This window comes from Petromyzon marinus, chromosome 29 (assembly GCF_048934315.1).
Source record: "Petromyzon marinus isolate PM22_M1 ecotype Great Lakes invasive population chromosome 29, UKy_Petmar_22M1.pri1.0, whole genome shotgun sequence".
Taxonomy (NCBI): Eukaryota; Metazoa; Chordata; class Hyperoartia; order Petromyzontiformes; family Petromyzontidae; genus Petromyzon; species Petromyzon marinus.
This window is the reverse complement of record NC_133695.1, coordinates 4,393,715-4,420,266: the sequence shown is the minus strand read 5'-3', so window position 1 is coordinate 4,420,266 and position 26,552 is coordinate 4,393,715. Positions and strand designations below refer to the sequence as shown.

Below are 26,552 nucleotides of genomic sequence, written 5' to 3'. Positions count from 1 at the left end.
TATAAATATATTTATAATAATAAATATATATTTTATTGCTTCCCTTCAACGTGACTTCACCGAAAGAGCTAAGAATATGAAAAGTGCATTGTTAAAAAGGGCGATTATGTAGAAAAATGTGGTTTTAATGCATTTTTAGAAGTTACTCAAATTTTGTACCACCCTTGGGAAACCAAAAGTTAAATTATTGTTTAAGCAGTTGGGTTAAGTTTTTTAAAATATACAATGTAAGTGCTGGGATCAGAGTTTAAGATGGATATGTTAAACGGACGATTAAGTGCTCTTTCAGGGTTACTATCCCATATGCAGACCTCACAAGTACACATAATTGCCTGCACCAACCACCTGTACACAAAGCCATTCATTACACACCAACCACAGCACGATTTTGCCACTCGTCCATTTGTGGTGTGAATACACGCAGTGCCACGATTTTAAAATCATACAAAATGCTCTTTTTTCACAGCATTTAAGAAAAGCAGTATACACATTAAAGTGGCTGGTATGCAACTTGTGCAAATGGTGATCAAAAAACGTACATTTTCCAATGCTACCGATTTAAGCGTTAGGCTGCGGCCTTTTTAAACCCTTCTCCACTGCATATTGATTTTGACAGGTGTCTTTAAAAAAAAGTCAAAATGGTTTAAAGCAGAACAGTAAGGTTTGGAAATTGGTATGTGGTAAAAAAAATGTTTAAAAAATCCTAAGCTTACATTTAACAGATTTAAGCCTACCGCTTAAATCCAGCACAGTTTGGAAAGTGTAACTGCTCTACCCAGGAGACTTCTTGAAGAAGGCATCCAATGTGCCAAAGTTTCCCGAGGTCCTCTGCCGTTTGGCGGCAGGGTTTTCGCCCGTCTTTTTTCTGGTGACCTTGCCACGCTGGGAGTGTTTTGGTGGTGGTGGCGCCGGCGACAGGTGTTGGCCATGCGGGACGATCGGTGACGCAGCAGAGAAGGAGTCCTGCAGGTTGCGGGCGAAGTGGTAATCCGTGTGCTCGGGCATTTCCCACACCAGCACGCGCGCGTTGCACTTCTCGCACAGCACGTAGTCCTCGGAGGTGCTCCAGGATGCTGAACCCCCCTCTGGGTCCTGAGAAGTGGATCGATCCATCCTTCTGCTGCTGCTTCCGAAACCTCCGTCGTCACCTGCCAGCGCAGCAAAACCGCACTCATCTTCATTTTTATTCAAAAACTCAAATCCTCCATCATTGCCTTCTTTGTTGGCGGCAGAGGCTGTTTTCCCGTGTTCTTTCTCACACTCAACCTGATTGACAGCTTCTGAGGCTGCTTTGCTGCTGTCATGCATTTCTTGATTGGGGTCTGCAGATCCTGCAGTGATGTCCTTGGCCTGGGTGCCGAGTGACTTTCCGACCGCTGCGTCACAAGGATTTTCAGCCACGAAACTCGACTCCGCTGTTGTTGTGGTTTCTGCCGTTGTGGCACCGAGCGCCCTCCGCTGGAAGAACGAGGAGATGACATTCTGGGGGCTCCGAGCCGGCAAACGAGTTTGTGGTTCAGGGCAACTGCCCTCGATCGACTTTGTAGGAAGGTCACAGGTCAACGCATGCACCGGAGTCTCGCTCCCGGCTCTGAGGCCGTCTAATCGAGAGGCCGTTCTCCTGAAGAAGGCGAGAATACCCGGCTTGTCCGTCGCCGCCGGGCTCCAACCGTTACGTTGGCCCTCGGGTGTGGCCGAGGGGGGTGGAGGAAGAGGTTTCTGCGTGGGGGGCGCGAGGCTCTGGGTGGCCGAGGCGTCGCCCGTCAGGAAGCTGGCGATTCCCCCGGAACTTGATGCAGAATCGGAGAACTTGGTGGCAGAGAGGTACAGGCAGGTGACAGCTGGAGACCTGGAGGGTGCAGGTGGATGTGGGTGGATTAATTTAAAGAACGGCTGAAGACGAAATAACGCAGGATAATGGAATAATTCAATAGAGAAAGCTGCAGAGCTGCATTTAAGATAAATAGGAGCAATGTGAAAAATACAAGTTTGATAAACCTTAACATAATTTTCGATTTAAAGCTTTCGTGACTGCAATGATTCATCTTCTTTGGTTCTTTCGGTAAAGTCACGTAGAATGAGAATAAAATAATAAATTGATCAAATAAAATAACACAATAATATTCTCACGACGTTTCGGCCACAACACAAGCGGCCTTCATCAGGTGAAGGGACAAGACCTTCACAATAATATTCTCACGACGTTTCGGCCACAACACAAGCGGCCTTCATCAGGTGAAGGGACAAGACCTTCACCTGATGAAGGCCGCTTGTGTTGTGGCCGAAACGTCGTGAGAATATTATTGTGTTATTTTATTTTATCAATTTATTATTTTATTCTCATTCTACGTGACTTTACCGAAAGAACTTAACATAATTGTCAAGGGACACAGATTTGAAGTTGCGCACAGTCTACTCCACTCACACACTGCCTCTCACCAACTCACCCGGAATGCACCCAATCCTGTCGGATCCCACAAGCTTTGGAGAATTGAGCCTGGATAGCGGCTAGAATGGTGACCACCGTGCACGACGGGCTGATAGGCTGCAGTGCTGTGTGGTAGGCAGCAGAGGGCGGTCCAGCAAAATCCCATTGTCCCACAACACTATACCCCCACATCTCTGCTCTCTGCCTTCAGATAAAAGTCTTCTTACTCCGGAGGGGGGGGGGGGTCAAGATACTTTCTCACACTGGGCTCACCACTCCGCGTGCTGAGCACCGGCCGTGTTGGAGGCGGCGATGAGCGCGAGGGCGTCGCTGGCGATGCGCCGTGCGTCGTAGCGCGCCAGGGGACAGGAGCGCGACAGGCCCCAGTAGCGCTGGTCCCCGCTCAGCCGCACGCCCGCTGTCAGCAGCTTGGCCACGCGATTGTTCTGCCGCGCACGACAAGCTCGCAGCTTCACGATCCACACGCATGCAGGTGTCGAGCTGGGACGACCGGTTTATTAAACCCATTAATCGATAAAAGAACTGCGGTTAAATATTTTGTTGTGATCGATTAATCAGGCCCCTGTTTTAAATGGTGGTTGCCTCTCACATCCTACCTTACAAAATGTGGGAAACCCCCCCCAACCCCCCCGCCGCAAGCTAAGTCATGTGCGACAGAGCTGACAATGTCCGCAAACCTCGCCAATTCACCTCTCGTCCAGCAGCACACATGGGAGCAGGCGAGAATTTTTTTCGAAAATGTTGTTTTTGTTATCCAACCAGGTAAGTAATCGATTACTTGACCAATCAGATAGCCCAGCTCTAGGAAGGAGCGTTTGTTTGTGTCACCTTCGGGCATGGGATCGACTTTCCAGAGACCACGGGGGGGAACTAAATTGTTGCACTGCGTTCAATGTAAACAGTGGAATTTACACGAGCAGACCATTTATAATATAGCCAAATCACCCATGTTGTGCCGCATCTCACCAGATCTCGAAAACTAATCAGGATTGAGCCTGGATAGCGCTTGAATAAGCGACCACCTTGCACAACACAGGCTCCATTATTGGCTGCTGTGGGGCTGTTACACGTCTCTATTGCCCACCTTCACTAACCAGCACTCACCAGTATGGTGAAGTATGGTCAAATAACCCCAGAGACCAGCTTGTTGTGGGGAGGCCCTCATCAAGCGGTGACTAGATGATGGTAAAACAGGAAGGGGGTGTTTAGAACCCAGCTCTCTCACCATGTCTCTGTCCTTACTCAGTCTCTCCTCCAGCTCCAATGACAGCTGCTGCAGCCAGTGCTGCACCTGAGGGTCGTTCCAACAACAGAGAAACATTTTTTTTTTTATTTTAAGGTTCCTACCCCCCTCCAGATGTGTTATCGGTGTTGTGTCAGGAGACAGTTTCCCATTCGCGCCTTCTGCAGAGCAGTGCAACCCTCCGCCGTTGGAGAATGGCCCAGGGAAGCGGATATGACAGAGCTACCCCAAGGTCTCTTCAATTGACCCTCTGGTAAATACAGCAGGAGGCAGCACATTCCAATCCACGCGATAGAGAAGCAAAGTTACTTGACGATCAAACCGATTGTTAATTCTCAGAGATGGAATGTAGCCAAGTTAAGTGCAAAACCAAAATAAATAAAAATGTTGATGCAGTCATCAGTGACTGGGCTGAGACCATAAATTCACTACACTAAAGAACCTCGTTTAATCACAACTCTGAGTAAGGGCAGCTGTCCAGATTGGTACTCAGGATGTAATCTGTGCCAGCCCAGCACTCTTGACCTTTGAGCCACCCACCCAGCTGCCTCCCTCTTTAAAGGCACGTTGCGTTAATATGTTTGACGATGTTTCTCTCCACAATGACATCAGCATCGTTATCCAGAGGCCAACCGGGGTGGCCGGTGCACTGAAAATACAAAGGGTAAAAAGTTATCTTGCCAGTCCAGAGAAATTGGCATTTTCAAATCTACAATAAGTGTTGAAGCGACACACTTCGGGGGCAGTTCTGCACGTAAAAAAAAAACGCTAAATTTGAGGTGTCCAGCACCTGGATTCAAACCCAGGGTCTCAGCGGTGCCAGCTGTGACCTTTGAGCCACCAGCCACCTACATTTTTGGTCTAGCAGGGAGCCATCGCTCCACCTAAACCCGCGACCTTGACGAAGAAGCTGTTGCCGGTCCTTGGGGGTCAGAGTCCGCTGCCGCATAGCGCAGAGCATTGGGAGGAATGAACACGGGTAAGCGCGCACGAGGGGACACCGATCTATGCAGCCAGATCACCCAAACGTGCCCTGGCGATCAATGGATGGCGAGGTGTCACTACCAAATCACCTGGCGCATCCGCCACCTACATTTTGAAAACTACGGCCATGTCATTTTCTCGCGGGCGGGCGGGCAGGCAGGTGGACAACGGCATATGATAAATGTGTTTGGTCACGTGTGGCGATGCATGACAGGGCCCGCCGCCTTGCCTTCTCCTTCGTGTCCAGAGCCTCCCGGCCCATGAAGTTCTTGCTGCAGCCGATGGACTTGGGCAGCTGCCTGGGCCGCACAGGCTCGAATTCCACGCCTCGGCACAGGTCGTGCAACCACGAGCTGCACTCATAAGAGACAAAGTTCAGGTTGCGCCATGTGGCCCTTCGACAGGCGGTTGGTGCAGAGTGCTATTTGGCAAGAGTTTCACGTGGGTGGCATGCCACAGTGCACTATGGGGTGGGGGTGTGGCAAGCACCATGCCCAACAACCTTTGTCATCCCGCTGGTGATGTTTATACATTGCACCAGTTACTCATGTTAAGGTAGTCTACCTAGGGGAGATCCCAGAACCAGTTCTGTTACGACTCCAGACTGACGTTAGCCACGGCAAGGAATCGGATTCAGGTAGCAAGGTTCGCAGCATGGTGCGCTAACCACTGTGCCAGCGGTCTCAAAAACACGTGCACCATGTCCTCAACATGACGTTTACGCAGGTGTAAGAGCTTTCCCTATTCTCTCCCCTGCGCCCTAACAGCTACCCCATGTACAAAACTCCCACGCCATACATAGCAATAATTATTAAGCCTTAATTACTACCAGGTGGGAGTGCTCCGAGACAACAAGGAGCTCATTCATGCGTTAGCGGAAAGGCATTTTCCAACAATATTTGTCTTTAAAAAAATAGTTATACTTAATGCCAAGTTTCCGCCGACACATGCATCAGCTCTCGCACGGCTCTCTTTTTTTTTGTAATGCAGACCTCGGGGAGGCGAAAGGGAAATAAAGGTGCTGGTTGAAGAGCGTACAATGTGTACCAAATAAAATAAAAATATAACGTGCATTCAAAAACTACATCGTAATGTCATGGAAAATATTTCAGTACTACGCAGGCTTTGCGTGGTTGCGCTGCATGGCTTCTCCGATGTGTTGTCTGGTTGTGTCGGGTGTTGTTCGGCACAATGTCCGACGTTTCATGGCACGATGTCCGGCGTGTGAAGAGAACCGTCGGACATCGTGGAGAACAACACACGGTAAAATCCAAAAACGCATCGGAGAGGGATATTATCTTTACCGAGAGCATCCTTGTGTTCATGATACGTGTACCTAATTGCGTTCCACTTTTTGACATACACATTTGCAAGAGGCCCTTACAATGACAAAAGTGATTGAATGCATTAAAATTAGAAACATGGCATTACCATATTCCTTAGCTCTTTCGGTAAAGTCACGTTGAAGGGAAACAATAAAATAATAAAATATATAAAAAACAATAAAAATACTCACGACGTTTCGACCATAACACAAACTGTCGTAATCAGGTGTGAAAAACCAACGGCAAGAAACATTTGAAAGAAGTGGCGGTTTGCATTTATTTATTTGTTTTTAAACGTTTTTTAATATAAATAAATACAAACACCGTTTAAAAATAAATAAATGCAAACCGCCACTTCTTTCAAATGTTTCTTGCCGTTGGTTTTTCACACCTGATGACGACCGTTTGTGTTGCGGTCGAAACGTCGTGAGAATTTTTTTATTGGTTTATATATATTTTATTATTTTATTGTTTCCCTTCAACGTGACTTTACCGAAAGAGCTAAGAATATGAATTACTGCAGTCACGAAAGCTTTAAATCAAAATGGCATTACCAGATTGAAAATACACAATTCCCTCTTTACTCATGAAGTTGCTATCCGCGATATTTTGCTATCCACGAATCGCATGTGGAACTCTACACAACTGTAATCGAAAGAGACGGAAACAAACTGATGAGACAAAGTGATGAAATAGAATGTGTCGTGAGAAAATTTACAAAGCAATGAGAGAAATTTCGAAGCTTTAGAAGCATCTGCTGCAGATTTTACACGTGCGATATTCATCGGCCAATATGATTATCCGCTAAATGCTCTATTCATGAGCATCTCGAGAGCATATCCCTCCCGAATAACGAGAGTATGCTGTACTATCCTACTCGTGCCCAATTAGTGCGGAATAGATGCTTGCAGGGCAGTTTCGGAGTGGTACCTCTCGTGTGGCCACAGGCCGTACCACGTTGATTTGCACAGTCGCATCCAGCCAGTGAGGCCATAGGTTTTCCACCCCTGCGTAGCCACGCGAGGGGAGGTTGCGTTGCGACGGCCACGCCGTTGTCTTAAGTTAAGTTACCCGGTTTTCTCGCCGAAGTGCGCCTGCAGAGCGCCCTCTGTGAATTCCACGAGCTGCCCCATCGTCTCCACGCCCAGCGTCTCGACCACCGAGCTCCCGAGCTTCCCCCCCAAGTGACGTCTGAGCAGCCGGGTCCACGCACACGCACAACAAAGACAGCTCGCGTGCATCGCACCCCGAAATACACCTCGGTGGTGGGGGAGGGGGGTCACAAAATACACATGACGCTGTTACACAGGGGGTTACGACTATGGTTGCTACAATCTCGTAAGTTTTCGTGACTGTGCTGCTGTATAGCTCCGATGTGTTTGCAGGTGATACCACGTGCTGTGTGGGAGGATGTAGTAACTTTAACTCTACCTGCTGGGATATTCAACAACTGCAAGAACTGAAAAAGCTTCCAGCACATGGAGCGAAATGTCGGACGTATAGCCAAACGATGGTTTGCTCAGTATGGAGATTGTTTTTAGGGTTTTTTTGACATGGGATTGGGGATGGGCCAGGACCAGTTTAGACATCACCCACCGCTGATGTTTGCCGTGGCAAGGAATCAAAATCAGGTAACTGGGCTCGTAATGCAGTATGCTGACCATTGCATCATCACACAACCCCACGTAAAAAATAAGATTGAAAAAAAATGTAAGACCCACATCCTCACACAGAGACTCGCACAGGGGCCCACAAGGAGGCTGATCGTGCACTCACATCTTGCCGATCGGCAGCGTCGCGAAGAGCTTTGGGATGGAGGACAGTGACAGTACCGTCTGCTTGTTGGGCTTGTTCATGCCGCACGCTAGCTTGGCCAGCGTCTGCACCAATGCAGGGAGAGAAGACGCAACGCGTTACCGGCACGCGCGAGAGCAAATATCGTAACCGAAAAGCTATAAACGTTACCGCCACTGCGGTGACGAACACAGTCCATTTCGTGACGGTGCAATTACAGTGGGATTCCTCTGAACTGTGTCGAAGTGGAGGGTACCATTCCTGTATCAGCAAATTTGCAAATTAAAGGAGCGAGTTATCATATTATTTTTAAAAAAATACTTCCCTATCTTTAAAGTATTTAGATAAATGCAGATTGAAAGATTTTTTTACAGGACTCCTTTTATCTGCGAAAATTAATCGACAATACGAATTTAGCGGCTACCACGACCACTTTTGTGTCACCCCTCTCATCGAAATAAACTCAAGAATCATGGAATTGACCAGTAGATTATCGAAGTTGTCACGGATCAGTAAAGAGACTGCATAAAAAGGGTCACAATTAAAAGGACTTTATACTATTGCATGATGTGACACTGCGCGTTAAGTTTTCTCGCCTTGTTGTGGGCGATACCGGCCGAGCACTGGAACCCAGTCTCAGCCTCCACGGCCGCCCTCATCTCAGCTACCAGCGTGGCCCCCATGGCCAAACGCAGCTCCCCGTTAGTGGCGGCGGCACCCCCCTCTCCATCCTCTTCCGCCCCCAGCGAAGACAGCCACTCCGCCAACCCACGGACTCGCCGCGTTTCTGGTGACGCAAAGAAAATTGACTCGTGTCAACACAGAAAAAAAAAATCACTAAACTCACCTCCAGATTAACTTAAAATTTATTTTTTTGCTTTGGCCACTCGATCGTTTGATGGCAAAAATTGCGCACGTGATCACTTTGTGCATGGTTACATTTTACTGTGATTTGCTTACGATGACAATACAAATGTAAAAATGTTGTGGACAGCAGCAATGGATTTTGCAGCACTGCCGTCTGCTGCCCACAACATAGCCCAGCAACAGCAACAGCAGCGTATAACAACAACCTGTTATGCACGGTGGTCGCCTTTCCAAACACGGTACAATCTCAACCCTGCTTTGCTTCCAAGATCTTACGTGACATTACGGGTGATTTGGTCATAGGTGCAGTTGCATTTGTTATACGTCTTGTAACAGTTAACGGTGCACCTCTGTCGATCTCTACTCCTCCCACCCCGGCCGGGTCTCCCTCCCCGGCAGCGTCTACCTCCCTGTCACGGGGCCACCCCTCCACGTGGGTCCCGGGGAGGTCGTCGGGGACCAGGGGGCGGCCGTGCAAGGCACTGATGCGCGACGCCAAGGCGTCCGTCAGGTCCATGTAGGCCTCGTCGATGCTGGCGCGCTCCACGATAGCGAAGCGTGCCATGACGTCAAGCACCTGCACGCTCGCCTCCCGGTACCTGCCAAACGGCACGCGGAGCCAGCACCAGAGTGGCCGGTGAATAGTTCACTCTCTATTATAATAATTACAAGTATTATTGAAATGTAATTACATTTAGTATTTGTGCCATTCTTATAGCGCAAGGCTATGATGAAAATACGTTTCACAGATGAGTGTAGTGAACCAGTAGGGGGAGATGTTGCTGTGCGTTTTTACCCTATTAAGTAATTTGCGAGTACGGTAGTTTAAAAACATTGACCTTAATTCCAGCACACGTGGCCTACAATTACAACCGACGCCACGAGATCTTTAACCTCCGCTGTGAAGGAGACCGAGAGGGGGGAGGGCAGCGTTGTATATTTTAGCGAATACACCCGCAGTATTAACCAGGACGGCCGCTGGCCTCGAACCTCTGCAAAACAAATGCGATCGCCCTTCGTCTACGCGTCACGGCTGAGGGCTGCGCGATGGTGCGCTCACCTGGTGAGGTCGGCCTTGCCGTGCGCTTCGGGGACACGGGCGAGGAGGAGCTCGGGGCAGAGCTTCCGCGCCTCGTCTCCACGCATGTTGCGGCTCACCCCGAAGGCGCGCGCCTCATAGCTCACCGCGATGATGCTGCACCCCCAAGGAGGTGGGGAGCAGACGAGGACAACAATAGTCAGGGAATAATATTTTCTAAGAAAGCCTGAGAGTCTCAAGACAATTGCAGCAGGGTCCCGCTGCATTTGGGTGTTTGGTGGCCAATTTCCCCAGCGATTCGTTTTTTTCTCCTCGTGTTTCGAGAATAATTCACCGCTCACCCGTAGAACATTAAACCAAAGGTTCGCACAGTTTACAAACCCACCTGCTGTCTTACCATCTAGCCTACCTCACACAGCCCAGTGAGAGTGGAAACTTTTACAAATCTCTACGTGATCCACTGACCCTTGCCTATAATGCTGGATCACAGGCGGTGTTGTCTTGTATCTTCTCCCCACAGACGGCCACGTAAACCACTCCACTTCACCACGCTGGTTGTTGCAGGTTGGTGACAAGGGGTTACTCAGGATTGTAGCAAACTAAACTAGAAACTAATCTTTGGTTCTTTCGGTAAAACTTTACCGAAAGAACCAAACAGTCATTCCTGCAGTCACGAAAGCTTCAAATTAACAGACACTTCCGTGCCCTCGTTTAGGAGGCCGCTCTCCTATCTTACCGTTACATGCTAATTTCTCACATTAACATCACTAGCCCCGGCCACTTCTTGATAATCCTTGAGCGACACCCATTTCAAACCTTTTAAAACAGTCTGGCTCAGCAGCAGACCATGCTTTCCCACCTGATGATGTACTCTTGTGTTGCGCCCGAAACGTGATTTATTTTATACCTACGTGACTATACCGAAAGAACCACAGAGTATGGATTCCTGCAGTCACGAAAGCGTCAAATCAAGATAGAAACTATTTGTTTTATTTTACCAAGGCCCAAAGGGCTACAAAGCTTTTTTCTCAGAAGCGACCCGACCACAAATGATAATTCTAGATTTAAAGCTTTCGTGACTCCACTCACTCACTCACTCCACTCACTCACTCCACTCACTCCACTCACTCACTCCACTCACTCCACTCACCCCCTGCTGCTGGTCCGTTATGGTCCCCACCCGCTCCTGGTCCATCATGGCCCATGCACCTCCTACGTATATCGTGCTCATTTCTATACTAATGCCTTTGTCAAGCGTTTTGCTTCCTCCCACACAGCTTAAAGGATGCGACCTGGGCTTGGCTGTTTTCACTCCAACGCTGTCCTCATGACAGCACGGTACCTTCACCTGATGAAGGCCACTTGTGTTGTGGCTGAAACGTCGTGAATTTTTTTATTTTTGTTGTTTGTTACGTGACTTTACCGAATAGAACCAAAGAGCACAAATGATAGCTCAACGAAGCTGGCTTATCATCATCACATGGGAATTTAAATCGGTCAAATACTCGAAACGCGCGTTCATTCTAAATGTGGAGTGAAAAATACGGAACCGGAGAAAAATCCACACGACCACGTGGAGCGACACAGCAAACTCCAAACATACAGTGGCAGGCGTCAGGGTCAGGCTCGAACCCACGAGCTCCTGCACACCAGGCGAGGGAGTTAACATCTCATAGCCACGGTGATGATGATGATGAGAGAGAGACACGCAAACTCCAAATATACAGCAGCAGGCGTCAGGGTCCAACCCACGACCTCCTGCATACCAGGCGAGGGAGTTAACATCTCATAGCTACCGTGATGATGATGAGAGAGACACGCAAACTCCAAATATACAGCAGCAGCAGGCGTCAGGGTCAGGCTCGAACCCACGACCTCCTGCACACCAGGCGAGGGAGTTAACATCTCATAGCCACCGTGATGATGATGAGAGAGAGTGAGACACGCAAACTCCAAATATACAGCAGCAGCAGGCGTCAGGGTCGAACCCACGACCTCCTGCACACCAGGCGAGGGAGTTAACATCTCATAGCCACCGCGGCGTAACGAGCCACTCACCCTCCTCCTCGCCAGCCCTTGTATTGCACTACCACGCACGGCTTGCCCTTGAGCTGAGGGTTAAACTTCTGCTCCACCTGGACATAGAAGCAGTCCATGTCCACCAAGGCCACGACCCGCTCTGTGCCTCGTTCCATGGGGACTTGTGATGGAAATCCTCCCCAATTCTCTGGAGTGATGGTCCACGAATCGTGGCTTGTTGCAAACCAAAGGTATCTTCTCCACCCTAAAGTTATACAACTGTCGAATGTCACCCAGTTTATTTAAATAAACAACACAATAAGCAATGCTGCTTTGGTGCGGACGGTCACACGGGTGTGTTGTGCGTCTCAAAGTGAGGAGCCTCCAGACGTGGCGAGGAGTTTAGTTCTAATCGCGAGTCTGCGTCTTCCTTACGGGGCTGCTCCCTACCCTTAGGTGTTTATTCTGATTCTGACAGCGCTGCATTGTGACCCTTTTATCAATGGGTAGCCGAGGAGCAGGCAGACCAATGAGCTCGGCATTAGCCAGAATAGCCAAATGTCATGTACTTCACCGACTGTAAGCCGGAGGGCCACGCCGCTAACTCGTACCGAGGGGAATGTTTTGCCGGACGGGGTTCCTGCATTCAAGACGTTTTGACCAAAATTCCTTTGCATGAAGTAAAAATAAAAATAAATCATAAACCATAAACGTCTCACGCCTCTTACGAACGTAAACGAGACGCGTGCGCGCGAGCCGGACGTTGTCCGCGTTACACAACGCAGCTGAAATCTTAATCACCACCGGGCGTGGACCCAATTCCACTGCTGGATTGAAGGCCCTTCAGCCAAGCCGTGGCAATCTCTTGCGATCCTGCGATGTAACAACTGCGCGGCCTTGTACCGATTAGAAGGAAGAAGAAGAAAAAAAACCGCCAATGCAAAACACAACCACCGGTTAACTAAGTCGCATTAGTAAAAATGTATTTCAAAAATACGCGGCGCTGAGTCGCACCGTCCAACGTTGTGCAAATGTCTCCATGTGTTAGGATGACGTAATATCCTGCGTGCGTCATGACGGCGATTTGCACGCGCGCGCGATGACGTCACTGTCACCGGTAGAATATGACATCATCACGGTACAGTACAATTACTGGATTTGGAAGCCCCCGGAAGCGGATGGTCGAGCGTGATGACGTTGACTACCGCCATTTCTTTATGACGCAATGACGCAACGTACGTCGATTGCGTTAACATTACGAGAAACGCGCGAGCGTGATGACGTTATCCTGCCATCTTTTTCGACAAACGTCATCACGCATCAGCGGCTGTCGTGGAATCGTTGGGGAGTATCGAGCGTGATGACGTCAAAACCACGGTTATAAAATTGCGTAATCACGCTTCTGACGTCATGGTTGGCACCACGAGCGGATGTGCGAGCGCGATGACGTCGTCGTCGACCAGTTACGGCATGACGTGACGAACGTGCGAGCGTAAAGACGTCAGCGATCGTAGTTTACGTCACTACGTCATCACGTAACCTTGGCTGCCTGCATCGATTCCACGATTAGTTAAATTACTATCGATTCGTAGGCTATCTTTACTGGTAGGTAATCGTGGTAATCGATTGTTATTGATGTCGTCGATTATATGAAACTAAAATTATGTTGTATACATTGTCAGAATCTGAATATGTATTGATGCTGGAGGAATCCGATGAGCTAGTTAGAGTAGCGGTTTCTAATGGCTGGCTGTAGTCATTAAATCATTCCAACATCCGAATCGAGTAATCGAACTCGTGACATAAATTTTAATCGAATCGTGATCAGTAATTAAACCTGTAGAAGTAATCGAATGCAATCATGACAATCGTTACAAGTAATCCAATAATGACAATCGAATCCAGTCATGACAAGTAATCTTATATTGAGAAGTAGTCGTATAGTTTACATGTAATCCAATAGAATAGTTTACATGTAATCCAATAGAATGGTTTACATGTAATCCAATATCATAGTTTACATGTAATCTAATAGAATAGTTTACAGGTAATCCAATAAAATGGTTTACATGCAATCCAATGTAATAGTTGACATGTAATCCAATAGAATGGTTAACATGTAATCCAATAGAATGGTTTACATGTAATCCAATATAATAGTTTACATGTAATCCAATATAATAGTTTACATGTAATCCAATATAATAGTTTACATGTAATCCAATAGAATAGTTTACATGTAATCCAATAGAATGGTTTACATGTAATCCAATAGAATGGTTTACATGTTTTCCAATAGAATAGTTTACATGCAATCCAATATAATAGTTTACATGTAATCCAATATAATAGTTTACATGTAATCCAATAGAATAGTTTACATGTAATCCAATAGAATGGTTTACATGTAATCCAATATAATGGTTTACATGTAATCCAATAGAATAGTTTACATGTAATCCAATAGAATAGTTTACATGTAATCCAATATAATGTAATCCAATAGAATGGTTTACATGTAATCCATTATACTAGTTTACATGTAATCCAATAGAATAGTTTACATGTAATCCAGTACAATAGTTTACATGTAATCCAATATAACAGTTTATATGTAATCAAATAGAATAGTTTACATGTAATTCAACAGAATAGTTTACATGTAATCCAATAGAATGGTTTACATGTAATCCAATATAATAGTTTACATGTAATCCAATATAATAGTTTACATGTAATCCAATAGAATGGTTTACATGTTTTCCAATAGAATAGTTTACATGTAATCCAATATAATAGTTTACATGTAATCCAATATAGTAGTTTACATGTAATCCAACCGAATAGTTTACATGTAATCCAATAGAATGGTTTACATGTAATCCAATAGAATGGTTTACATGTAATCCAATAGAATAGTTTACATGTAATCCAATATAATGGTTTACATGTAATCCAATATAATAGTTTACATGTAATCCAATAGAATGGTTTACATGTAATCCAATATAATAGTTTACATGTAATCCAATATAATAGTTTACATGTAATCCAATATAATAGTTTACATGTGATCCAATAGAATAGTTTACATGTAATCCAATAGAATGGTTTACATGTAATACAATATAATGGTTTACATGTTTTCCAATAGAATAGTTTACATGTAATCCAATATAATAGTTTACATGTAATCCAATATAATAGTTTACATGTAATCCAACCGAATAGTTTACAAGTAATCCAATAGAATGGTTTACATGTAATCCAATAGAATGGTTTACATGTAATCCAATAGAATGGTTTACATGTAATCTAATATAATAGTTTAGATGTAATCTAATAGAATAGTTTACATGTAATCCAATAGAATGGTTTACATGTAATCCGGACAAGGGTAATGGAATAGGTGGCGGCTTGGTATGGATTGGGTGGCATGATATTCGTTGCAATGTTTTATTTTTAGTATCTAAGGTGTTCAAAAATCGACATTACATGACCTGGATTAACGTGTTCATAATGATCGATAACTTTATATCATTTTCAGGAATTAAAACTGTTACGTTTTGTATTAAATGTATTCCTTAAATTGGTTGTACTGTTTCATGTTTTACGTTAATAAAGAATCAAACATAGCAACAACTATTGTTGCCATAGGATGGGGGCATGCCTCACGTTGTGGACCTCCTTTAATGGAACACCTGCGCCGGTTGGAAACATTGAGGCTGGCATGCCTACAATCCATCCTGGGGTTCACCAGGCTGGATAATTGTGTGCGGAGATCACAAATCATTGAAAGATCTGGACACAGTCCCATCAGTGAGCTCCTCCGGCAGGCGAGGCTGCCTTGGCTGGGTGATGTAGCCCCCATGCCCAGCCACCGCATGCCCAACCAGCTTCTGTTTGACCGCATAGAGGGGGATAAACTGGCACAGCACGGGCTGGATAAGAGATGGAGCTGATGTGGTACAGGAGGATGTGGAGCTGAGTGGACTAGCCAAAGACCGGTGCCAGCGGTGTCAGGAGGAGGCTCGTGAAGGACGCTGCTGCTGCTGCTACTGGGCAGTTGGAGACAGTCGCCCTCCAGCAACAACGGAGAGCAGAGGAGCGACGCTCACAACAACGAGCGGAGCGCCGGGCGGATAAAACGCAGCAATTTGGCACGCTGGGTGCATCTACCGGTCATCTCAGTCAGTCAACCCATGGCACCTGCTGAGCCTGCCCCGAGTCCTCCTTCCTGTCAGCGAGCCTTCGACACTTCACGTGGCCTCAAAGTGCACCTAGCCTGGCACAGGGGCCGTGGTCACCGTCACTGAGTGGCGAATGACGTCAGTGTTGGTATTGGTGCAGGTCCGAGCGCTGCGCCACCAGCACCAGTGACGATCATTCGAACCGGTCCATGGGTCCCTTCCCCTAGGTCGACACAGCCTCAAATGATGACCTGGTGCGATATGTGTGAATGTCGCCACCGAGGGAGACAAAGGCGGCCGGGCGTGGTTGCTGGCCACCCCCTCCCCCTCTATCCCGGTGCGCCGTGCCGGCCTTCACAGGTGCTGCTTCTCGCTAACAGCACTTGCCCCAATGGCCTGTCAGGGGCTACACGGGGCATCTTTGTCTGTGGTGCAGGCTCCGAGTGGTGACGTCACGGCCCTGGGGCTGTCGCTCCGTCTGGGATGTCACGTTGCCCAGGTGTGGTGCAGATCACAGGTGATGCAGGCGCTCTCTCGCAGTTATTCCTTGACACGCAGCAGCAGCAGCAGCAACAACAAACAACAACCACCGTGTATCGTTATCTTTTAAACTCGCGTCCGTGTGTGTGTGTGTGTTTTATAAAGTTTAGGCGTGTTCCATTTAAACTTTAAAAAACAACAACTATCCGGCCCTTTCGCGAGCTCTCTGAAGGCGTTCATGAGGTTGGGGAAAAAGAGTTTAAAGTTCTCAACAAAGGTAAGTGAACACCTGCACGTATGTACGCTGACATTATAGTACACGTATACCTGTCAAGACAAGAAACTCTACTTTGTAATAGGCAGGCGTTGTAAGCTATAATTGGGTTCTTAATGATGAGCGTTAACCATTGGGAGGCTGCAATTGACATTCCACCTTCCTGCGACAGTGGTAAGTCGCCCCCACGGCACTACGATTGCCATCACTAGACAATAGTTGGGGCGTTCATTCGAGAAATAAGGTCGCGTTTTGGAATCGTCAACAGCCACGATCAATCCACTGTTGGATGAAGGGCACACACACACACGTGTCTTCACCATCTCGCACGAGCCATGTGATGATGGAGCAATCCGTCTTAAGCACCTGCAACGCGAGTTGATTTCATCCGCTCCATCTCCGTGGGGGATGTCCACTCGAGCGCATTCCTTTTTTTGGCTACCACTGGCACCGTTGGTCTTGCCGATTGGCCAGCATCGCGGGATCCTTGCGACGTGTTGCGTGTGTACAGCTAGTGATATAGTCACCCAGGTGTGTGTACAACTAGTGATATAGTCACCCAGGTGTGTGTACAACTAGTGATATAGTCACCCAGGTGTGTGTACAGCTAGTGATATAGTCACTCAGGTGTGTGTACAGCTAGTGATATAGTCACCCAGGTGTATGTACAACTAGTGATATAGTCACCCAGGTGTATGTACAACTAGAGCTATAGTCACCCAGGTGTGTGTACAGCTAGAGCTATAGTCACCCAGGTGTGTGTACAACTAGTGATATAGTCACCCAGGTGTGTGTACAACTAGTGATATAGTCACCCAGGTGTGTGTACAGCTAGTGATATAGTCACCCAGGTGTGTGTAGAGCTAGTGATAGTCACCCAGGTGTGTGTACAGCTAGTGATATAGTCACCCAGGTGTGTGTACAACTAGTGATATAGTCACCCAGGTGTATGTACAGCTAGTGTTATAGTAACCCAGGTGTGTGTACAACTATTGATATATAGTTACCCAGGTGTGTGTACAGCTAGTGATATAGTCACCCAGGTGTGTGTACAGCTCGTGATATAGTCACCCAGGTGTGTGTACAGCTAGTGATATAGTCACCCAGGTGTGTGTACAGCTAGAGCTATAGCCACCCAGGTGTGTGTACAGCTCGTGATATAGTCACCCAGGTGTGTGTACAGCTAGTGATATAGTCACCCAGGTGTGTGTACAGCTCGTGATATAGTCACCCAGGTGTGTGTACAACTAGAGCTGTAGTCACCCAGGTGTATGTACAACTAGTGATATAGTCACTCAGGTGTATGTACAACTAGTCATATAGCCACCCAGTGTGTGTACAGCTAGTGATATAGTCACCCAGGTGTGTGTATAGCTAGTGATATAGTCACCCAGATGTGTGTGCAACTTGTGATATAGTCACCCAGGTGTGTGTACAGCTAGTGATATAGTCACCCAGGTGTGTGTACAGCTAGAGCTATAGTCACCCAGGTGTGTGTACAACTAGTGATATAGTCACCCAGGTGTGTGTACAACTAGTGCTATAGTCACCCAGGTGTGTGTACAGCTAGTGATATAGTCACCCAGGTGTGTGTACAGTTAGTGATATAGTCACTCAGGTGTGTGTACAACTAGTGATATAGTCACCCAGGTGTGTGTACAGCTAGTGATATAGTCACCCATGTGTGTACAGCTCGTGATATAGTCACCCAGGTGTGTGTACAACTAGTGATATAGTCACCCAGGTGTGTGTACAACTAGTGATATAGTCACCCAGGTGTGTGTAGAACTAGTGATATAGTCACTCAGGTGTGTATACAGCTAGTGATATAGTCACCCAGGTGTGTGTACAACTAGTGATATAGTCACCCAGGTGTGTGTACAGCTAGTGATATAGTCACCCAGGTGTGTGTACAACTAGTGATATAGTCACCCAGGTGTATGTACAACTAGTGATATAGTCACCCAGGTGTGTGTACAACTAGTGATATAGTCACTCAGGTGTGTGTACAGCTAGTGATATAGTCATCCAGGTGTGTGTACAGCTAGTGATATAGTCACCCAGGTGTGTGTACAGCTAGTGATATAGTCACCCAGGTGTGTGTACAGCTAGTGATATAGTCACCCAGGTGTGTGTACAGTTAGTGATATAGTCACTCAGGTGTGTGTACAACTAGTGATATAGTCACCCAGGTGTGTGTACAGCTAGTGATATAGTCACCCATGTGTGTACAGCTCGTGATATAGTCACCCAGGTGTGTGTACAACTAGTGATATAGTCACCCAGGTGTGTGTACAACTAGTGATATAGTCACCCAGGTGTGTGTAGAACTAGTGATATAGTCACTCAGGTGTGTGTACAGCTAGTGCTATAGTCACCCAGGTGTGTGTACAGCTCGTGATTTAGTCGCCCAGGTGTGTGTACAGCTAGTGATATAGTCACTCAGGTGTGTGTACAACTAGTGATATAGTCACCCAGGTGTGTGTACAGCTAGTAATATAGTCACCCAGGTGTGTGTACAGCTAGTGATATAGTCACTCAGGTGTGTGTACAACTAGTGATATAGTCACTCAGGTGTGTGTACAACTAGAGCTATAGTCACCCAGGTGTGTGTACAGCTAGTGATATAGTCACCCAGGTGTGTGTAGAGCTAGTAATATAGTCACCCAGGTGTGTGTACAGCTAGTGATATAGTCACCCAGGTGTGTGTACAGCTAGTGATATAGTCACCCAGGTGTGTGTACAGCTAGTGATATAGTCACCCAGGTGTGTGTACAAGTAGTGATATAGTCACCCAGGTGTGTGTACAGCTAGTGATATAGTCACCCAGGTGTGTGTACAACTAGTGATATAGTCACCCAGGTGTGTGTAGAGCTAGTAATATAGTCACCCAGGTGTGTGTACAGCTAGTGATATAGTCACCCAGGTGTGTGTACAACTAGTGATATAGTCACCCAGGTGTGTGGAAAGCTAGTGATATAGTCACCCAGGAGTGTGTACAGCTAGTGATATAGTCACCCAGGTGTGTGTACAGCTAGAGCTATAGCCACCCAGGTGTGTGTACAACTAGTGATATAGTCACCCAGGTGTGTGGAAAGCTAGTGATATAGTCACCCAGGTGTGTGTACAGCTCGTGATATAGTCACCCAGGAGTGTGTACAGCTAGTGATATAGCCACCCAGGTGTGTGTACAGCTAGTGATATAGTGACCCAGGTGTGTGTAGAGCAGTAGGAAGCGATGGCCACGCTGTACTCATGGTTTAGAATAACAATAAAACTAGGCAGACTCATTGTTCTCTGTCTTCAAATAATATGGCCGCAATGTTCAAAGTTAGAAGTCTTATACAAGGCTGTCACGCACCGTGTGTGTGTCTACAGCTACTCCCACTGAGGTGTGTGTATGTGTACAGCAGTTCGGCAATGATGACTATGCTGTACTGATGATCACAATCACAAATCAAACCAGGATTATACTCGTCTTATTCTCATAATTCTGCCTATCGTAATACTAAGACCGCAATTTGAATAAATGGCTGCGTTTGTGCATTGCGTGTGAGAGACTTTAGCTAAGGATGTGTGCGCGCGTGTGTTTCGATTCCAGCCATCGAGCCGCGTGTTGGTGTGCAGTGTACTTTGCCCATCTCCATCCTCTGTTTACTGTGGAGTTTTTTTTACCCTTCCAACTCTGCCGCTGCTCTTGTTGAAAGGGGAGGTGGGGTGTGGGGCAGCATTTTAACTTCTCAAGTGGTGGTGGCCCTTGTGCGCCAGGTCTACACATTCCGGGGCGAGTCCGAGTTCAACTTTGGAAGGAGAGAGAAAGAGTTGGTCCAATTGAGTATGTTAATGTATAAACTATTTTTATTTTATTTTACCAGGTAAGGCTCACTGAGCTACGTCGCTCTTTTTCAGAAGCGCCTTGGCTAGAACAAAAAATATATACAGTATATAGCTCAACTAAATGGCTCGTGAAGTGGAAATGTATAGCAGACACATACTCTAAACGCATGATTTTAATTCTAAATGTGGAGGGAAGACCCGGAGAAAATCCACGCGACCACGGGGAGAGAGACGCGCAAACTCCAAATAAACAGCAGGCGCCAGGGTCGGAATCGAATCCACGACCCCCTGTATACCGGGCGAGGTAGTTAACATTTCGCCACCGCAGCGCCCCTGTGAGGTTAAACTTCATGGATATACCGAACGGGTTTTCGTGAATACAAATTTTCCATATCGTGCATTGCAATGCCATCGCCGGGTGCGGACTTAGATGCAAAGTAAGAGGAACCGAGGAGTGAACTTTCTGCTCCAGCAGTGGATTGACAGAGAAGCTGTTACAGGCTATGATTGAAATCAAAGTGTACGTCACCAATTATATATTATTTTTCTCCCTTAAAAGACCACGGCACTGTTGTAAGACCCGGGACGTCACCTATTATATATTTTCATCCCTTTAAAGGTCACAGTGTTATTGTGAACGTGTTGAGTATTTTCGGAGGCGAATTTTGCTTGTGCACAACTGCCCGACGCAGTAGCATCACCAAATAAATTAGTTTCGTCTAAAGTTAAGTCAGTTAATTTTCATAATCCAGTATCCAATTGTTTTTTTGTGTGAAAGCTACTACCGCGTAGTGATTTACGCCTTCACTTTTACTGCAACGTACTGATCGGCATCGATCATCATGAGTCCTAGTATATCCACTGCTGGATGAAGGCCCTCTCCGAGCCATCGCTGGCCCACACGGTCCTGCTATGCCACCAAAATCCATCTCGCTCCTGCCCATTGAGCCGATCACAGATTCCTTCTCATTGCAACTGCAATGAGAAGGAATCTGTCACGTGTACGTCGATTATTTCCACTTTAAAACGCATTCTGCAAAGGATTCGAGCGAGGTTTATTCTGTTCGTGACTAGCATAGGCGTTTCAGGAGGACGTGCACATTTAGATTCGTCCATTCTATTTGGCACAACTAATTTTGTTGATAACAATGAAGGCATTCATTTGAAAATTGATACACGTGGTGTCGGATTGAACCCGGCAGTATTTATTTGGCTGAACCTAAACCCTGTAAAGATAAAGAGGGTTTACGAATTCTCACTGGATATGTTGCGAGTGGCTTGGAGACACTGGGATAGGAGGCACGTGACCACAGTGCTGGGCACCTGTGAAAAAAAAGCTTCATAGCTCATCGGATTCCTCCAGTATAAATACATATCATGATTATGATATTTTGATTCTGAGAGGTATACTGGATATGGTGGTGTTCTGGGTGTGGAAATGTTTTATCCGGGCCGCTTACCACGACGGACCTGACTGAAATGAAGCCCTGCCCTTGTGACTATTGTTCTGCGTACCGAGTGCCACACTAAGCCTCAGTTCGAACCTATACCCAGGTTTGGGGGGTGGGGGGTGGTGTTGTGTTTTGCCTCGACAGTGTGTGAGTTCCAGTGCCGCCAGGTCACCCCCAACATTCCGGGCCACATTCCGAGCCTGCCCGAGTTTCATCACCGCGTGGGTTAATGTACCGGAGAGACGTCGTGACGGCAGGCATAGGCAACTCATTCATCGAGAAAGAACAAACGGGAACGCATTCGCTGTTCGCCGGCACACGCTTACATCGTCATTATGCAGTAGGGACGTGGGGGTGTGAGTATGGAAGGGAACGTATGGGGGAGCGGTAGTGCAGCGGTCAGCGCTACGAACCCCGGCAAGCCGGGTTCGATTCCCGCTCACGGCCAACACCAGTGGCGATTATCTGAACCCGTCAAGGGTCTCTCCTAGGTCGACTCGGCCTCAAATGAGTACCTGGTGCGTTGTGTGTGAAAGCATCGCCACTGGGGAGACAAAGGTGGCGTGGTGCTGGCCACACCCCCCCCCCACCCCCTCGTGTGCCGTGCCGGCCTTCATAGGTGCTCGCTAGTAACACTTGCCCCAACAATCTGTAAAGGCTATGCGGGTGATCCTTGTCTTTGTTATGTTAACGTCCGTGCTTGGCTGTGTGTCGACCCAGCATTACATCAATGAGTTTCTGCTGCGGTATGTAAATATCAGCAGTGGGGAGACAAAGGCGGACGGGCGTGCGTGGTACTGCGGGTACCAGCAATTGACCCAACTGCCTTTATCGTCATTAGACCTCCTTTGACAGTACCAAAATATAATACTGTAATAGGGTTTTTCCCCTTTTTTCTGGCAACAAAACTGAAACCTTTTTACAATGAATCGTGTCTTCATTAACCACAATACTCGTGGTCAAAATGCAAACAAAAGACACACTCTGATAATATATGGCATTGTCCTTGAAACGGAATGGTCCACACCAGAGACGGCTTTCTTTTGAGCCTCGTCTCAATTGGTGCTAGACCAGAGGACGCCAATACTGGTGTCTATGTGTGTGTGTGAGTGTGTGAGTGCGTGGGGAGCGGTAGTGTAGCGGTTAGCGCGCTACGCTATGAACCTGGCGACCCGGGTTCGATTCCCGCTCACGGCCAACACCAGTGACGATTATCTGAACCGGTCCCGGGCCTCCCCTAGGTCGACTCAGCCTCAAATGAGTACCTGGTGCGGTGTGTAAACATCGCGACTAGGGAGACAAAGGCGGTCGGGCGTGGTGCTGGCCACCCACCCCCTCGTGTACCGTTCCGGCCGTCATAGGTGCTCGCTAACAGTACTTGCCCCTACAGTCTGTTAAGGCTATATGGGGGATCTTTGGTGAGTTCGATTCCCGCTCACGGCCAGCACCAGGCGGCCGGTGCTGGCCACCCACTTGCCCCAACAGTCTATTCAGGCTATACGGGGATCTTTGTCTTTGTATGTGACAAAGAGCACTTAAGATGCAGTTCTCCAGGAACTGTGGATGATTTTTGCATAATACACAAAGGCCGAGTGCTTTTTCTACAAGTTTTCTGTATGTTGTGTGCGTGTGTGAGTGGAGGGAACGGTGGTGCAATGGTTGGCACACTGCGCTATGAACCCAGCGAGCCGAATTCGATTCGCTACCACGGGGACCGTCAGTGGCGAATTTCTGAACCTGTCCTGGGCCTCCCCTACGTAGGCTCAGACGTGAATCCTGGCCACACCAGCGTACTGTACCTCTATATTCCAAAATAACTTTTCAACATGTGTGTTAAATACAGTACGTTTACACAATGCCAAGGGGGGGGGGGGGGAACTGGACTACATTTAAACAAACCGCAGAATAGGGGCAGGAAATCTTATCTTGTGATAATAAACAGGGAACGGACGACGGGAGTAAGTTTCAGCTTCATGCCTAAGGGCGTTCAGTCAATATTGACCAGCCCATGCAAAATCAATGAAGCGTACATTGTACTCTACTGTGTGTCCTTTTATATGTTCACCCACAGGCCTCCCACCCTCCCCTTGTCAATGCAATTCTCACGAGGACCTCGCACGCCACCGCGGGTCGTGGGGGTTATTTGACCATATTTCACCGCGCTGATGATCGTGTAAAAAAGTTATTATTAAGGAAGGGCCATTGCCCAAAGTGTTCACTGTTTTTTTTTACATATCTATATATTTCCCCGTTCAAGTCGGGGTGTTATTGAATTAATTTGTTGCATTTATTGAATTAATTTGTTCAATGCATATTGAATGAATTCGTTGAATTCATTTGTTATCTGTGTTTGTGCACCACTGCCAATGCAGCAGCAGCAGAAATTAATGTCTTATACTATACAGTCTTATAATAAAAACCCTACGTTTTGCTGGCTGATTGGAGGGAGGTAGAGAGGGAGGGAGGGATGTACAGACGGTCACATCCAAAGAACGTGCAGATTATGATGAGATTATGATGATGATGAGATTATGATGATGAGATTATGATGACGTCATGATTGAGAGTGTCCATCAATCAGTGGCCAATCGGCTAAAATCGTCCCCATTGTAATCCCCATCAGCTGCGGCGAAGGTGATGATTTGAAGACACCCGGTCCCGGATCTGTGGCTCAAACCAGCCAGGAATATGATGCCCGTGAGTATGAAACAGTCTCTGAGATTCGTTCGTTCACCGGTTCATTCATATGTTGGCAGCTGACCCGTCCCTCATTTTATTTTATTTTTTGTTCACGGGGGGGGGGGGCGGGGAGGCAAAGCTCATTGAGCTTTAAAAGCTGTTTTTCAAGGTTGACCCCGAGTGGGGGAGGGGAGTGGGGTGTGGGTGGGGAGGGGTTAAAGGGGGATAGAGGAGAAAAAATGCAAAGCTATCTCAGAAATCAGCGTACATCCCAGCATATCATTGAAAAGCAAAGACGTTTAAGAGGGCTACTACACGTTGGGACATTCGGCATTAAAGTGTTCATGTGAGCACAGCAGTTGCCATACGCGGGGACTATACTGAATCAAGTGTGGTCCAGCAATTGGAAGGCAGGGTTAGTGGAAAACACCGATCGTCACTTACCATACAACTCCCATCCCTGCCTCGTTGCGACACGGCGATATGGCAGTCGGACGTCTGAGTATTATCCCTTTTACCAACCAGCACTCACCACCGTGGTGAAGTATGGTCACACCAACACTGCGTGGAGAGGCCTTCTTCCAGCAACTGTGGATTGACCAAGGGCTGTTAAGTGAAGTCTATGACGTACCACAGATGATGATCATGGTTCAGCGCACTCTGAGACATGTCACATATGCTGATATTGATGGTGGCGATGATGCAGATGACATCCCGCACGACAATGATGACGGTGAGCAATCCTCCATAATAACGGTGATGATGAGTGATGTTGCAACCTCCATGACCAACCTTCATGCAGTAGTGTATAGACAAAGGGCTGTTCTTATTCTCGTGTGTATGGTAAAACAGTATGCTCAATGCAAATGTGGATATCCGTACACTATCGTGATGTAGACACATACGCCCAGGTATACTATAATGTTTTGCAAAGATTGTGCTATTGTCAATGTCGTAATGTCTCAGCGTTGTAGCTGTGAACGTCTCGGTCTGAGAGCCTTTCCTTTCTCTGCTTTGCCTTGCCCTCCTATAACCCACCCCCACCACACTCGACTCGACTGCCGAAATTGCTTGCAGCTGTGGGTGAAAATTAGACACATACACACAGACACACACACACAGACACACGCGCGCACGCACGCGCTCGCATATATATTCTATAGATGCCACAGGCAGGGTCTACGACTGCCAAGCCTCCGACAACAACAACAACAAAGAACCACCCAGTAGTCCGTCGCTCCGCTCTTGACGGCACGAGGCAGCAGAGCGATGTCGGAGGCGCGTGCAGAGTGGCGACGGTCAATTTTCGTCACCGGCCACGCTCAATGCACTGTTGGATGAAATGCCTCCCCTAGCCGCCTCCAGCCTCTCAAGATCCTGCAACTTGTTTAGTAAAGGCTTGTTTTTTGTTTGTTTGTTATTACACATGCATATAGGTTTAACACACACGAGCACACGTGAGTATACAACAGGCAACGAACCCACATTTAGGATTTTTTTTTTTGTTAGGCTGTTGGGGCAAGTCGCTGTGAGCTAACAAATAACTTGCACAGTACACACAGACACAGTACACACACACACAGTACACCCAGCACACATACACCCAGCACACATACACCCAGCGCATATCTTCCTGACATTTCTCCCGGCCGTGTATATATTTTAATTCATTTTCTCGCGAGAAAACATTGCAAATACTACTCCCAGGATAATTAGCGTAATTGCTCGTTGCTGCCTGGGACGGATAATTGATTGTTGTCATCATCATTATTATTGTTGTTTGCTTGGGTGGGTGGCTGGTTGGATGGTAACATTTTTGGACCCTGCGGAGGTGGTGGTAGTTGTGGTGGTGGTAGTTGGTGTGGTGGGATTCGGTCTGGATAGCAATTTATTTCTAGATTTTTTCAAACTAAATTATTTT

The 26,552-nt window shown here is 47.1% G+C and overlaps 2 protein-coding genes and 1 long non-coding RNA gene across 7 annotated transcripts in view; 1 reads left to right on the top strand and 2 right to left on the bottom strand.

Annotated features, from left to right (window-relative positions):
* Window positions 1-432: 432 nt before the first annotated feature.
* On the bottom strand, window positions 433-12,850 carry POLH (DNA polymerase eta). 3 transcript variants are annotated; one of them, XM_032962900.2, is made up of 11 exons: window positions 12,735-12,850; window positions 11,760-11,836; window positions 9,723-9,857; window positions 9,011-9,261; window positions 8,392-8,582; window positions 7,778-7,881; window positions 7,073-7,192; window positions 4,906-5,029; window positions 3,675-3,740; window positions 2,702-2,874; window positions 433-1,849 (listed from the first exon to the last, which is right to left on the bottom strand). In XM_032962900.2, exons 1-11 carry the CDS (start codon window positions 12,759-12,761, stop codon window positions 772-774), a joined length of 2,346 nt encoding a protein of 781 aa, XP_032818791.2. In that variant the 5' UTR covers window positions 12,762-12,850; the 3' UTR covers window positions 433-771. The 3 variants fall into 3 exon arrangements, with proteins under 3 accessions (XP_032818791.2, XP_075926594.1, XP_032818790.2); XM_076070479.1 differs by having other exon boundaries at window positions 8,392-8,604; window positions 9,042-9,261; window positions 11,760-12,830; XM_032962899.2 differs by having other exon boundaries at window positions 11,760-12,829.
* A 3,490-nt stretch (window positions 12,851-16,340) lies between these two features.
* Window positions 16,341-25,650, bottom strand: LOC116947316 (uncharacterized). Its single transcript, XR_004403653.2, has 3 exons — window positions 25,424-25,650; window positions 25,076-25,219; window positions 16,341-16,456 (listed from the first exon to the last, which is right to left on the bottom strand). It is a non-coding gene; the product is annotated as an uncharacterized LOC116947316 (long non-coding RNA).
* The window catches only part of LOC116947315 (apoptosis-stimulating of p53 protein 1-like), a 65,541-nt gene continuing 55,405 nt past the window's right edge, over window positions 16,417-26,552 (top strand). For 2 of the 3 annotated variants that reach the window (XM_032962905.2, XM_076070477.1), the window contains exons 1-2: window positions 16,417-16,667; window positions 24,576-24,649. In XM_032962905.2, coding sequence (XP_032818796.2) covers window positions 24,641-24,649 — 9 coding nt within the window. In that variant the 5' untranslated portion in view covers window positions 16,417-16,667; window positions 24,576-24,640. The remainder of the gene's footprint in view (window positions 16,668-24,575; window positions 24,650-26,552) is intronic. The other variant, XM_032962909.2, reaches the window with a different exon arrangement.

What these genes read in the sequence shown, in the direction of transcription:
- POLH (XM_032962899.2), bottom strand. Translation starts at nt 11,896, where the DNA reads ATGGAACGAGGCACAGAGCGGGTCGTGGCCTTGGTGGACATGGACTGC. An exon ending in AAGGGCTGGCGAGGAGGAGG is followed by an intron (nt 9,858 to 11,759) that starts GTGAGTGGCTCG and finishes TTGGGGGTGCAG; the next exon opens with CATCATCGCGGTGAGCTATG. An exon ending in CTCTGGACACGAAGGAGAAG is followed by an intron (nt 3,741 to 4,905) that starts GCAAGGCGGCGG and finishes AACGACCCTCAG; the next exon opens with GTGCAGCACTGGCTGCAGCA.